Raw genomic sequence first — 14,839 nt, forward strand, 5'->3', positions numbered from 1 at the left:
GTAATTCTATATGTATATGATTTGAATATTTGACCATTTCTAAAATAATTTAGCATTACATTATATATTGTATTATATATTAAATTACATTATATATTGTATTTGATATTTTTTTCAAATTTTTGGATTTGGTAGAACATGTCGAGAAAAAAAAATTGTTTTTTCGCCATTTTTCGACCTAAAACATACCAGTTGATATATTTAAAATTGTTGTTAAATATAATTGTAATTATCTTCAATCCTACATCTGTAAACAATGGTTTAACACTTTAATATTAGTAAAACTTTAATAGAATTCGCGTAGGTTAAACAACAATTTCATATTTTTTATTAAAAAAAATTAATTTAAGCATTTATATCTGAGCATTTATTCCATTTTGAGTTATAATCGTTCTTCTCCTTCCTCCTCCCTGAACCCCCTCTCTTAACAGAATTTTTATAAAGGGATTCCTTCAGAGGAGTAGCTCAGTTTGCTCAATATGCGTTTCTCGCTCTAATGAAGCAAACGGCAAAGTTTACGGAATGTTGGCATTGGCAATGGATCACGACACAGCGGTAACTCTTAAACCCTTTGATACCTCTGAAAAAAGTAATTGTTGCAAAGATTATTACGTTTAGTTGGTAAAAATAGGTAACTTTAGGATCATGAAGAAAAACAAAACGAATCGTTTGCAAGTCTCTAATCTTTTTTAATAATTTTTTGAAATTATGATATTCTTATTATATTATGTTTAGTACGTATATATTATGTTTATTATAATATGTAAGCTAAAATAATATGTATTTTAATATTATGGATATAAAAATAATTTTGTTAAAGAAATTTCATGTTATAAAATAATTTATATAGACTCAATTTATATATAACTTACATAAACATTTTAAATATTTTTTTTTAATTTACAATCGATTTAATAAAATAATATAATATAACAATTACATATAACAACTTTCTTTTTATTATTTATTATTATATTGACATTGATTAAAATGTTTGATCGTTACACGAATTGATATAAAAAAAAATTACTTTAATCTTAAATACTCAATAATTGTGCGTCTAAGAAACCTTTACTAAAATACATATTATTATACCATGTAATTATATCAATCTTATTTATGATATCAGTGATATCTTCTGCGCTGATAAATTATATAATAGTCATTTCAGTCATTCGTTAACAGCTGATAGTAAAACAACATACTTTCTTTAGGTTAGTATAATTCTCTATACTTTGCCTTTAATCATGATATAATCATAATCATGCATTTTAATTAATTATTTGTTAGATCAATGTGTATACACTTATTTTATAAAGAATACTAATAAAGAAAAATAGAAAGTTTTATTAAATTAATAATGTGAAAATTATAATCATTAACTAATAATTGTAGTGAAAATTTTTATAAAGATATAGCTTTAAAATTATATTAGATTTTCTGTCAAGTTAGTTTAGAAATTATTTTTTATTCTTAATTATTAAATTATTTTTCACTTTGATTTTAATTTTTGATTGTAGAATACGAAAAATTAATATATTTTATGTATGAACAACATATCTTTTATATTATATTTATTAATTATAGATTGCTATTAGTTTCGCATAATTTATTTTCGTTTTTCCAATTCCTCAATAAATTAATGGAACGACAAATATATAATTTTATTTAGTATAATAATCTATATAATTTAACTAAAAAAGTGGGCGAAGAATATATAATAATTTTACAAAATATAATTGATGACAATTTTTTCAAGTGTAAAAAACAAGTTGACATTGAATAAGAATTTATCGAACATAATAATAGATAATATTATTTGAAATTAATCAGTCATTGCAGTATTAAATTTTCGCACTTTACACGTATGTCGCATGTTAAAAGATAACTAATGATTATAAATGACGCTTCATTTGCTTTTCGTGATTTTGTTTCCGTAATTCCATATTTTTATTTATGATTTTATCATTTCTTGATAATCGTATGTAGTTATCTATCACGTTCCGTTTTTATGTAAGTTCGTAAAATTCCTTTGGCAAATTCATATACAAATTTTGAAACTACTTCGAGATTGTGAAACTATACGCACAATATTTTAGGAGGTACATAGAAAGATACATTTTTTACTAATACTGAACCTTCTTGAATCAATATTTGTATAATGTAAGTCACAGTTGTCACACAAAACATTTTTTACATAAAACAATAAGTGCATTTGTTAATATTACACATTTAACAAAAATGGATCGTTATTATTGCTATTTTATTATACATAAAAATTGCAATATTTTATTTTTATATATTTTGTATTAAAAATTTTTAAATAATATACTAAGTTATAACTGTCGATGGAAGCAATGTGTAAAGTATTTAATTCTTTATACTTCTTATCATGTTAGATTACAATACGATATAGATTTTATCGTATCATAAAATTATCAACCTTCTTGTTCGTTATTAATATGATGTTAAAAGAAAACTTTATTGCAATAAAAAATTATATTTTTAACATTAAGTAAATTATATTGAATTTAGATAAGTTATTATTTGCGTTTAAAAAGCTTTTACATAAATAATGTAGTATTTTTATAATTATTATGTAATATTTGACTTCCACAGAATTGTAAAAGTGCTCTAATTATAAAAAAATCCTTTTAATTCATGAAAGTTAATAAAAATTTTTATTAATTACAGATTTAAAGTAAATTATAGAATTTAATATGACTAAAATATTGCAAAATTTAAATTGTTTTATATTATTTCATTGAATCAAATAAAATATTGTATCTTATTGTGTCTATTTATAAAATTTAAGTTATTACATGTAACACAGTTAATAAATACTTTTGATGATATTATGTGAATAATTATTAAAAATACAATTATTATATTTGTACAATATATATATATATATATATATATATATATATATATATATATGTGTGTAGGTATAATTGTTTGCTTGACGTTTATATTGCACGGATATTTATATGATGCTTATGTATAGGTGGTACATTAAACAAAAAATATAAAATTATTAAGGGAAATGAAATAAGTATTTAAAATTTTTGCGACTAAATATACTAGTACAGCCTTTCAAGAAGCTGTGTAACTTTTCGATGAAAATTGTCGTTATTATAAATTTCCGCATTTTCACTTTAATTTATTCAATGTTTTTATTTATATAATGTTTTTATTTAATTGGTTGTTGCAGCCAATTACAAATGCTATGCCATATTTTATCATCTAATTTGCTGCAGCAGCCAATCTTTTCTTTCAGTATATACATGTACATTAAGAAAATTTTTATAAATTGGTATATATACAATTACAAGAAAAATTTGATTTCAGAACTGGTATTAGAATCGAACAATAATGCTGAATATAACTATCAACATTAATTATTTGAAAAGTTGGAATGGAATTGTTAAGGTCCTCCAAGTGGTATATATCATTATTTTATTTATTTATTGAGCTTGTTGTTATGATTTCTTTTATTTCAAGTATTTAATATTAATTTTGAACATGATAGTAAATTAATTATCAAGCAATATCAATTTAATCGTCAATTTTTCAATAAACACGTATGATGACTTTAGATGTAAATAATTCCTAAATAATTGTTGTTGCATCTAATTACATTGCGTCAAAATACATGGCATTTAAAAATTAAAAGATCAATATTATTTCTAGTTTAAAGTAATCAATTTACAAAAAATATTTAGAAACACAAAAGAAATACAATTTTATATTTAATATTTGAAATAAAATTAGAATAAAATTATAGTAAAATTAGAATAAAATTATAGTATTATTTTTCGCTTACTGATTATTATTTGAATTTAATATATTATATTTATCACGATGTTTGTAATTTTCTTAAATATTCTTAAATATTATTATATGTATTGTATGTTATTTATATTAATATATTTTGATATTCTTTATTTATTATTATATTTATAGAACGTTCATATATCTAATTAGTTTTCTAAATTTGTTATATTATTTACTATATTATTTTTTATTATTTACTAACAGATACTGGGTGTGATTTGCATAGGAATTATTGGTAACGAGCTCAATTATGAAATTCTAATTTTATACAGACTATCAGTATTTATATTTTTTTTTGTCGCAATATGTACTTTCTTTATTAACACTTTTATTCTGTATATCAGTAACCTGATATCTCCTTCTGCTGCATCTATTATACCTAAAACAATTTACGTAAGTAATTCCATATACATAAATAAAATTATATGATTTATAAATTGTAATTTGTAAAAATTATTAAATCTATTAGTTTCGTTTAAAATGAAAAAAGTAGTTTGTATTACTTATTCAAAACATCGAAAGCATGAATAATTACAGAAAGCTGTTTAGTATGATTTATTTAAAAAATTGGTAATTTCTTTGAAACTTTCAGGAACTCCTTTATCATTTTATTGCGTCTATATTATTATTTGCGGGTTCAATAGCAGTAATAATTGTGATAAATGAACCTAATGTTGCAGTTAAATATAATGAGTTTTTAGCAGCTTCCGTAAGTATGTCCAATATTATGTATATATTATATTATTCATAAAAGATAAAGTTCTTAATTATGAATAAAAATTACAATTATGATAGAGTAATATTTTACATACATGTATTTATGCAGGATATATGGAAAATCGCCTGCAATACTTCGAGAGATCATTCGGGACTCAAAAAGAAGGAAAAAAGCTATATAAACATAAGTTCGGAAATAAATCGTTTCCGAATTATGATAACCATTTTTATGTTAAAAAAAATTGTAATTTATTTTTCATAATCACAATTGTAATTTATTTCATAGTGTTTTAACATAAATAACTATATTTTGGATTATTTTGGCGTTACTCAGGATGTACCACGTGGAGGCATAGTTCGCTTGGCATCCTTCTAGTAAAGTAAAAAAATTTAAGAATACAGAAATAAAAAAAGATTGTGATTATGAAAAATAAATTACAATTTTTTTAAATATAAAAGTGGTTATAACTTAGAAATGACTTACTTCTGGACCTATTTATATAGCTTTCCTTCTTCTTTTTAGTTTCAAATCACCTCTCGAAGTATTGCAGGCGATTTTCCGGACACTCTGCATATGTAGATATTTATTATCAGTTTGCATATACTAGTTAATCAGTTTGTATATACTACAGAGTATCATAAATTTAAGCAATTATCTATCTGTCGATTATTATACATATAGAATGTCCCAAAATTCGCGATTCAAAATATTGTAAAAAGAAGTTATAAATGTTTTATACATAAATATGTTTTCCAAAATTCGTGATTTAAAATAGACTATCAAGAAAGAGATAAAAGTTTTACATTATATATATATATATTAGGTGTTGGAATTAATTCGTAGCGTTTTTTAATGAAAGAATGTTATTTATTTCACATGAGCATTAAAAAATACATTAATGAAAGTACTTCCCATCACTTGTAAAACGCTACGAATTAATTCCAACACCTAATATATATATAATATAAATTATAAATTACTTAAATAGTCACTTGTGAGTAATGAATATTAGCGAGCTGAAATGCGCGGTTATCAGTGCTCACTAATTACGAGCGCGACTCATAGACAAATCGTTATCTAAAACTTAGTTATATCTGGCTTATATTTAAATCTTTATCTTTTAATCACAATACGAGAAAAATAATCAATTGTAATTGGTCAATTTTTACTTTTACTTTTTAAACGAAGCTTACTCCGCATATTGTAGAAACGTACATTATTCCAAAATTAAAACAAAAATTTGAAATAAAAATTTATAAACAACTTTATTTCATTTTCCGAAAACTTTTTGCTATGGTATTCTGAGTCGCGAATTTTGGAATACTTTGTATATATTTTTGTCAATTTCCTTACAAAAATCTAATACTGGCTAATTTATTACTAAAAACAGTAATTAATCATTTATTTGAAGTATTAACAGTACTGAACAACAATATTTTTAATATTTACTCAGACAATATATATAATATATATAATATATATATAATATTTACTAAATTGTAGAGACTTATTTTTTGTAAATATTTTTGTGGTCTTAGAGAGAGAGAGAGAGAGAGAGAGAGAGAGAGAGAGATTGCATAAATAATAAATATTTATAATAAGTATTATCGTATAATATTGTAATAAATGCTATGAAAATATTTAATAACTCATTATAATTCAAGTAAGAAATATTTACTAGAACATTCATTTATATTTACCATAAATATTACGTAAAATATTTAGTTTACATTTTAATAATTTTTGAATAAAACATTGTATAAAATATTTATATAATATTAAAAGAAAAAAGTAATAATAAATATGTATGAATATTTATCATAAATATGCTGTCTAGGTAAAACAAGTAATTAATTATTGTCTTTTAGTATTGGTCAGTATTAGATTTCTGTAAGAATTTGAAATTAACTTCTTTTAATGAGAATCTTTATCAAGATCGTAAAAAGTGATGAAAAAATTTGCTAAGTCTAAATATGTTGTATTAAATTATGTGTTCTGCCTTTTATTAGATTGTAAAAATGCATTCATTTTTATTTAGATTCTCACTCTGCTAAATTGCATTTTATACATCTGCAGCACGATCATGGGCTTTAGCACTTATGGAGATGATTAAAAGGTTACAATAAGTTCGTAATTCTCTAAGCAATAAAAATAGATTGTTCTTATACGAATTGTCTTTACACAGGTCAGATACATTTTAGAAACTTTATTTAATTAAAACAATATAAAATGTTGTATGAAGAATTTTGAAACTGCATCAGATTATTCAGTCAATAGATCACAGATTACTTTTATAAAAAAAAATTTTTTAAATAATTTACTTTTTTTCAATTTTTACTCAATCAGTATAATTTTAAAGCTGATGACTTCTTATATTACTTATAAATTATGTTTCTTCAATCTTTTTTGCATTCATAATGTTATTAAAGCTTATTTTAGATGATCTATTTATTTTTAATTCTTGTCAAATTTTAAAATTTTATAATCATAGTCATAATTTTATACTGGTCTGTGCTTTTTTGTATACAGGTATATTTTATATATTTGTGTGTATTCTAATTCTTTAAACATTTTTTGTAACATACAATGTATAAAAATATAAATAGAATTACATTCAAAATTTTACATTATATATTATCTAAAGTAAACTTAACTTTTAGTACTCGCAATATACATAATTATTTTATTTAATTTTTTGAAGTCAAATCGTACTATTAACTCGTCAAACATTTTTGTAATGGACTATGTAATATATTGTTTATCACTTTAAATAAATGCAAATAATTATAATTCTTTATTTTGTAAATTATATTTTATAAAAATTATAATAAAATGCATAATTTTATAATGCTATTTTTTACACGACAATGGATGTGTTTAATATTCGCAAATTTTGATAAACAACAAGAATGAAATATGATGCGATTGTGCGAATATTAAATGAAACGTATCTTTTATAATATGTATCCATTAGTTGTCAATTTAGTTGACAGTAAAAATAAATTGTGCTAAAGCAATGTGTTATTTTTTTTCTTAATATATGAGTAGATAGGGTGTCCCGAAATTTGAGGACAACATTATTACAACGTGAAATTTACTTTGTGAAAAATTAAGTTAAAAAGTCCTCTACTATTTTGCAAGTTTTACAATTTTCCGATTAGAAAATGCAGTACTGAAAAATTAGTAAAAAATCTTGAAAAAATTCTTAGAGCTTTATGAGACAAAAATAAACATTAACTTTATAGAAAAACAGCATGAGACAAAAATTGTTTATTTTTGGCTCATGCTGTTTTTCTGTAAAGTTAATGTTGTTAATAATACTTGAGTGAAAAATAGGTGAAAACTAATATTTGGCGATTTTTAGTAATTAATATCTTGTTAATTATTGCGAAAATTGCAAAATAGACTTTTCGGCTCAGTTTCCCACTTACCTTTTTGTGAGTTATTGCTATAATCTCACCGATATTTGTGATATATATAATGTGTCGTATATATATATATATATATATGACCTCAAGAAAATACTGTACAAAGTAGAGGCATTTTGTATTGATATATATAATAAGGTGCTAAATTTAAGATTACAATCCTTTCGATGCTAGAAGAATATCTACTGACATTACGTGTGGTACGTGTGACATTACATTCAGTAGCACGTAAATTGAATTTCTTTTAACAATTAAACGTGTTGTTAATATCTAGTGTATCCTCTTATTTCAGAGTATTCAAGTTGCTATAATAGAATTTTCTATACAGGAATTTATTTTTCATAGCATTTTTATGTTTATAGAATACGTATTATAAATACACGCGTCTGATTTATGTAAGAGTTTTTGCTCAGAGGACGTGATAAATTCCTCGCTTATCAGAATAATTTTTTGAGTGTATCAAAAGGTATATACCAATCCTATCTTTATGATATCAATGACATCTCCCGAGCTACCATTTATCACGATCATTTTAGTTAATCGTTAACCGCCAATGTAAAACGTGCTTTCTTCAGGTAATATAGTTATGTGCACTGTGTGTTTTATACATATATATGTACACATGGTATAATATAAATATATATAAATAAGGATCAATATTAAATAAATATAAATAAGGTCATGAGTACATGTTTTAATTAACTATTTATTAGATCAATACGTAAGTAATTGTTTTATTTCATCAAAGCTTAATTGTGCAAGATGGATAGATAATTTTACATATTAAAAATAAAGAATAATTATCGTTGATTTTAGGACAAACAATAAAACGAGGCACAATGTTAAATATTATCATTAATACTGAATATTTGAAAAGTTGGAACGGTATTTTTAAATTGCAACAATTGGTATTAATTGTTATTATTATAGTCATTTTTGTTGATTTATTGTTATAACCTTTTTATCAATTTTATCTATAATATTATCTATAATATAGATAATTACTCATTCAGACAGCACAAAGTCCAAAATTGAAACATAATAAATTTTTAAGACGTTGTTTAGATGCCAAAAACGTCTCATTTCTCATTTTGGACACTTTGTGTTGTTTAAATAATATTATCTTTACTAAATATGAATAGTTAATTAATTGTCAATATTTGGCAATTTTTCGATAGAAACACAATAGACAATCTAAAAAAAAAATAATTTTAATATTTAATAATTTTTGCCGTATTTAATTATATTAAATATTTAGTATATTTAGTGAAAGAAATTTTTATCATTGTTAATTTTAAAGCATATAATTTATCCAGAAATATTTTTTTGGAATTTTAAAATAATATTTAAAATAATAGAATAAGATTATTATATTATATTAAAATTATTATTTCTGCTTTTTAGTTGTAATTTTCACTTGAGAAACTAATAATTCTATTGCATTTCCAAATAAACTTTTTTGTTGAATAATATTGAAATAATGTATTAGTAATTTTGATCTGAAGAAATTATATCTCTTTATAATTGGTCTTTTTAATTTTTTATAAACAGGTGCTTGGTGCTATTTGTATAGGAACCATCAGTGATAACATTAATCCTACCATTTTTTCTTTACGTCAAAAGGAATACTTTTTTCTTATTTCAACATCTACTTTTTTTATTGGTACATTAATTTTTTTTCTTAGTTACCTGGTATCTCCATTTACTGCATCCATTTTACCTAAAACAATACACGTAAGTTATTTAAAATAATGCATAAATAAAATTGACTTTTTTTATGTATTTATTTTATTCATTAGTTTTATTTTGTTTATAAAAGAAAAAAAGTTGTTTTAAAGCTAAAACGTGTTTACATATTTCAAATAAATTATTAAAGAAGAGTATTTTATTAAATTTTAAAAATTATATCGATAAATATTTCTCTTTAAATTTTCAGGAATCCTTTTAATATTTCTTTTTAAACTTTCAGGAATCCCTTTATAATTTTTTTGCAACCGTAATGTTATTTGCGGCTTCAATGAGTCTGATAACAGAAATACATACGAGTGATACAGTGTATAATTATAAAGCATTATTAGCAGCTTCTGTGAGTATAATATTATATTTGTACAAAAATTGATTTTAATGCTATAAATTAAAATTGTGTTATGTATACGTATATGTGTATACACACACACACACACACACACACACATACACACACACACACACACACACACACACACACACACACACGCATGCACGCATACACATTCACATATACAAATAAAGCATTAATGCATATACATTATTATATAAAAATTGTAATTTTTATCTTTTATTTAGATTTGTGGTCTACTAAACACCGTTTTATATATTTTCAACGCAATCATCGCCTATATCACAATATGGACGAAGTAATTAGTCCTCCTGATATCAAAACTGTAACATAGTTTATACTGATGTTTGATGTACGAGACCCACTTAATTTATCTTGATTAAAAAATATTAATTAATTTTTAAAATTCAAAATATTATAATTATAACAGAAGAATGAGTTTATGTTTATAACACTAATTTAAATTACTTATAATTGAAGAGGACCAATAAATTCACCGTCAATTCTGGAAAGTTGAATTAAATAATCACGGTTATGATAAAGAGTGAAAATGAATAATATTATTATGCAGGTTGTTGTACTTTACAACTTAAACTTGTCTATCTTAGAAACTTTATTTATTTGAACCGATATGCAAAAATATATAGTTATTGTTATACAATAAATTTTGATTGTTGATTAAATTTGATACTTGATATTTATTCATTTTAATTAGTACTATTCTATAACATAAGTTGTATTACTTTACAACTCTTTAAAACTTTTAAAGTAAATTTTTGAAGAGAAATGTCATTCTTAAAACTTAAAAATTAAGCTACTCTTTTTGAAGACTGGCTCAATTTTTACTCTTTAGTGAGATTTTATTCCAAGAAATTGAGAAAGAGAAGCTGAATATATATCTTAAAAACCTCATTTATTTGTAATGTGTAAAAGTGTACAATAAATCTTGACAGTTAAACTACATTTGATAAGTATTCATTTGGCATTTATTAACTTTAATTAATTTTTTAAAAATATATTAATTAATATGTCATATATTTTTAAAATAAACATGTAATTATATGTGAAATTAAAAAAAATGTGAGCATTAGTTTTTCTTTATAATATAAATTACATTTTATAAAAATTGGAATACATTATACTTTTATGTTGTTATCTTTCATTTAAGTTTTTTTTGTATTTCTGTCAGTTACGCAGAGCGGGCAAAGCATTTAGAATTCTGGCCTGAGTAACACATGCCAGAAATAGACAGTAATTTCCCTTGTGTTGAATGCTATGTGGGGGGTGCAACGACATTCAGACTTTGTGGATGCACAGACCTACACCCTCAGTCAGTTTAAAAGTATTGCTTGTCGTGGTTATGCTGTGTGTTCTTCTAAAAATCACTATCAGAGAACAAAAGTTAAACATTAAAAACAGTTAAATTGTAAATTAAATTGTAAAAAAATTTAAATCTTTCGGTATGTACAATATTATCTTTACATTCTTTTACTTATATTAAAGATATTTTAATTGCTACACTAAAAGAATTATTTGAAAAAAATATTTTTGTGTGTAAGTAGACCGGGATTTATTGTGTCGGGGATTATTAAATTTAATTATATCCTGGACGAAAAGAAAAAGAGAGAAAAAGGAGAATAATTAAATATTAAGTGAAGAGATAATAAAAAAGTGTCAGATCACAAACGAGACAATTTAATGAATGTCACAATTCAGTACAAGAGCATGAAATTAATCGTCAACAGAATTAAAACAACAGAATTATAGGGACCTAACACAAACAATATGGGACCTATAATCAGGATGTCATCCTCTGGTACGCACGGCACGGGCGGTGTCGGTTGCTGCTGCTTTAGATGTTGCACGTGCATACACGTGGAGTTCTTTAAATCATTACCAGGAATCATAAAAGTTTGTGAAACGGTACGTTACAGTTACACGTACATTATTTGGTATACGCAAAGTTCGTTAAAATTATAAATGGCATATAACATAGAATACAACATCCTTATATTCTCATTACTAACTTATTTTCTCTTTTTTTTCGCCTTATTCCTCTCATCTATTTATTATTTATCTTGTTTTAAGTTAAAAAATTTTTAAAGCAACGCGAATAGACTTAATATGTCAACTTCACGCTTTCTAGCAAAAACCATAAGTTTTTTTTATTGCTACATTGGTCTGCAATTCCCTCTCACTTTTACATATTAAACATTTATCTATTTCACTTTAAGTGTAAAGAGTATATATTAGAGACCAATTGTAAAAGCAGACTTGGTTTGGGAATAATGTCATTATTATTAGATACTCTAATAGTTTTTTGTTTACTCTTTGTATTAAATTTTTTGAAATAAAATACACATAATTCTATAGATCTCCATTGAATGTTTCTTATATATAATTTTTAAATATATAATTATAATTTTATTACGCTTATATGTAGTTAATATAATTTCAGGTAATTAGCGGATTAATTCAGAGTTTGCTTATAAACTATGGCTTGGGCTACAGTTCATCTATTGGCTCGGCTTTCGAAGGATCGTTGACCACGGCATCCGCTTGCTTCCTGATTTCCGCTCTGTTACTCGCTTGCTATGCAATTTCTGAAAAATCTTACAAATTAATTCGAGCTTCACTTTTTGTATGTATTTATCTATAATAATAATAATATATAATAATAATAATATAATAATAATCTCAAATAATAATGAAATACAAAGAGATATATCACAAATCATCCCATTATCTAAATTGTTTGAAATAATTACTCGTTAATATGTCAATATTTATATTTTTTATTATATAATTTAAATAATATTTTTATTACTATTAATTCTATAGTTTAGAAATTATGTGTTAAATTTTTTTTCTTTTATCAATATCAGGAAACGATGTTCAATTGTTTAGCCTGCTTCCTATATTTAAGCTCGGCACTTTACTTGGCTTTTGCCACTAAATTATTTTTGAGGATCCCGTATTATATGAGTCCCGGCTTCGACGTTTATCCTGCTATGACAGCCGCTTATGTAAGTTTATTAGTGCAATTGCAAATGGAAAACTTAACGCTTTCACTAATTTGCGTCATTGTTTGTTCACCTAATCAGAGATAAGAATTAAGAAAAAGAATATACTATAAATTATAAATTATTATTATAAATTATAATAACTTATAATTTGTAATAATAATTTATAATTTATAATAATCCGACATGAACTGATCTGTATGTTGAACAGCAAAAAAACGAAAGTTTATTAGTAGAAAATAATTAATATTGATTTTGATAAATATTTTTAATTGGGAGTATTTTATTTGAAAAAGACGTTAAAAGTAATTGATTTATATTGCAGATCCTAAGTGGCGTCGTGGGATTATTACATGGAGCAGATGCTTATTTGTCTTATGTGCATTACAAAACTGGAAGATGAATTATGATAATTACAGGAATATTAACTGTATATAATTTTGCAATGAGATGTGGCAATTATGTAATTGTCTATACTGTTAGTAATGTTAATTCTGGAGCACGAATCTCTTCGAAAAGGATTGAATGTTAAATTGGGGGAATCGATTTTATGTATTAATAATATATTAATATCATAAAATATTAATTATAATAATAGTTACTAATTAATAGTATTATTTGACTTAATTAAAAATAATATTATTACACTGCCATTAGTAATATCAATAAAGTCAATATAATGTTAATAATGTCAATAAGTTGTATACATATAGGTACATTTAGTTATAATAGATTAATAATTTGAAATTGCGCATATTACTCTGCCACTTCTATAAATTTTTTTTAGTAAAGATATTTTTTTTAATTACTTAAATATGATAAGTCGAAAGCAAATCGATTTATGGATTATGAATTATGAAATCGTAGCATCTATTTGTAATATTGCTTATCAATTTCAGGCGTATTTTACGTATACTTATTAAATTAATATTCCGTTGACATTTGGTACGTCATAATGCTATCGCATTTATGTGCATGATATAAAAATGGATAGTATTTAATAAATAATCGATGATTCATCTTGAGACTTATTCAGTTTTATTACGTTAATGTATACGTGATATGAAATAAACATTGATAAGAAATATGATGAGGGTATTGAATTAGTCACTTTGACGTATTATTTCCAAATATTAATAACAAGCTACATTTTTGAAAAAATCAAATCTGAAATTAATAACAGTTAAAATACATCAGACAACAAATAATATTTTAATTATATGTGAGTAACGTTTAATAAAAATATGAAAACATAAATAAGATTTTATAAAAATTGTCGCGTATATGTAGAAGCATTATTAATTTCACTAAAAAATGTTTTTAATTTACACTTGCAAATACACCAAGTATAATTTATTTTTATAATTCACAATTGCAAGAAATAGATAAAACTTGAAAAGTTTAATATTATTTTAAAATTATTAAACTTATTATTAAACAAAATATTAATAAATTTAGAAGACGACTTCAATTAATGGATTAGTTTTTTTCTATACGAAAACTGTTTACATATTTATTAGTTGTATCTTACATTCCTTTTTATTACAAACTATATATGTATGAAGAGTTTCAACTCGTACCTGGGCACACTTGGACCCGAGATGATGAATGAGAATAACACGGATCTCGTAGTCCTCGCGACGTATTGACTTCTCTCTCTTTCTCCCCTCCCTTCTCTCTCTCTCTCTCTCTCTCTCTCTCTCTTTCTCTCTCTGTCCTTTTTAAATCTTGTACA

At 23.6% G+C, this 14,839-nt stretch overlaps 3 protein-coding genes across 5 annotated transcripts; all 3 read left to right on the forward strand.

The window, feature by feature from the left end:
* Positions 1–1,167: 1,167 nt before the first annotated feature.
* Positions 1,168–7,224, forward strand: LOC105153612 (uncharacterized). The gene is made up of 5 exons (XM_087406715.1): positions 1,168–1,214; positions 3,352–3,444; positions 4,042–4,230; positions 4,430–4,546; positions 6,594–7,224. Exons 2-5 carry the CDS (start codon positions 3,376–3,378, stop codon positions 6,666–6,668), a joined length of 450 nt encoding a protein of 149 aa, XP_087262841.1. The 5' UTR covers positions 1,168–1,214; positions 3,352–3,375; the 3' UTR covers positions 6,669–7,224.
* Positions 7,225–8,151: 927 nt separating this feature from the next.
* On the forward strand, positions 8,152–10,721 carry LOC105153643 (uncharacterized). 2 transcript variants are annotated; one of them, XM_087406716.1, is made up of 5 exons: positions 8,153–8,704; positions 8,800–8,891; positions 9,535–9,717; positions 9,953–10,069; positions 10,309–10,721. In XM_087406716.1, the coding sequence occupies exons 2-5, from the start codon at positions 8,823–8,825 to the stop codon at positions 10,381–10,383; spliced, it is 444 nt and encodes a 147-aa protein (XP_087262842.1). In that variant the 5' UTR covers positions 8,153–8,704; positions 8,800–8,822; the 3' UTR covers positions 10,384–10,721. The 2 variants fall into 2 exon arrangements, with proteins under 2 accessions (XP_087262843.1, XP_087262842.1); XM_087406717.1 differs by having other exon boundaries at positions 8,152–8,891.
* Positions 10,722–10,962: 241 nt separating this feature from the next.
* Positions 10,963–14,674, forward strand: sing (MARVEL domain-containing protein sing). Of its 2 annotated transcripts, none has more exons than XM_087406713.1 (4): positions 10,963–11,541; positions 11,849–12,004; positions 12,540–12,722; positions 12,967–14,674. In XM_087406713.1, the coding sequence occupies exons 2-4, from the start codon at positions 11,867–11,869 to the stop codon at positions 13,189–13,191; spliced, it is 546 nt and encodes a 181-aa protein (XP_087262839.1). In that variant the 5' UTR covers positions 10,963–11,541; positions 11,849–11,866; the 3' UTR covers positions 13,192–14,674. The 2 variants fall into 2 exon arrangements, with proteins under 2 accessions (XP_087262839.1, XP_087262840.1); XM_087406714.1 differs by lacking the exon at positions 10,963–11,541 and having other exon boundaries at positions 11,845–12,004; positions 12,967–13,107; positions 13,430–14,674.
* The last annotated feature ends 165 nt before the right edge of the window (positions 14,675–14,839 follow it).

This window comes from Acromyrmex echinatior, chromosome 5 (assembly GCF_024713525.1).
Source record: "Acromyrmex echinatior isolate Ae372 chromosome 5, ASM2471352v2, whole genome shotgun sequence".
Classification (NCBI taxonomy): Eukaryota; Metazoa; Arthropoda; class Insecta; order Hymenoptera; family Formicidae; genus Acromyrmex; species Acromyrmex echinatior.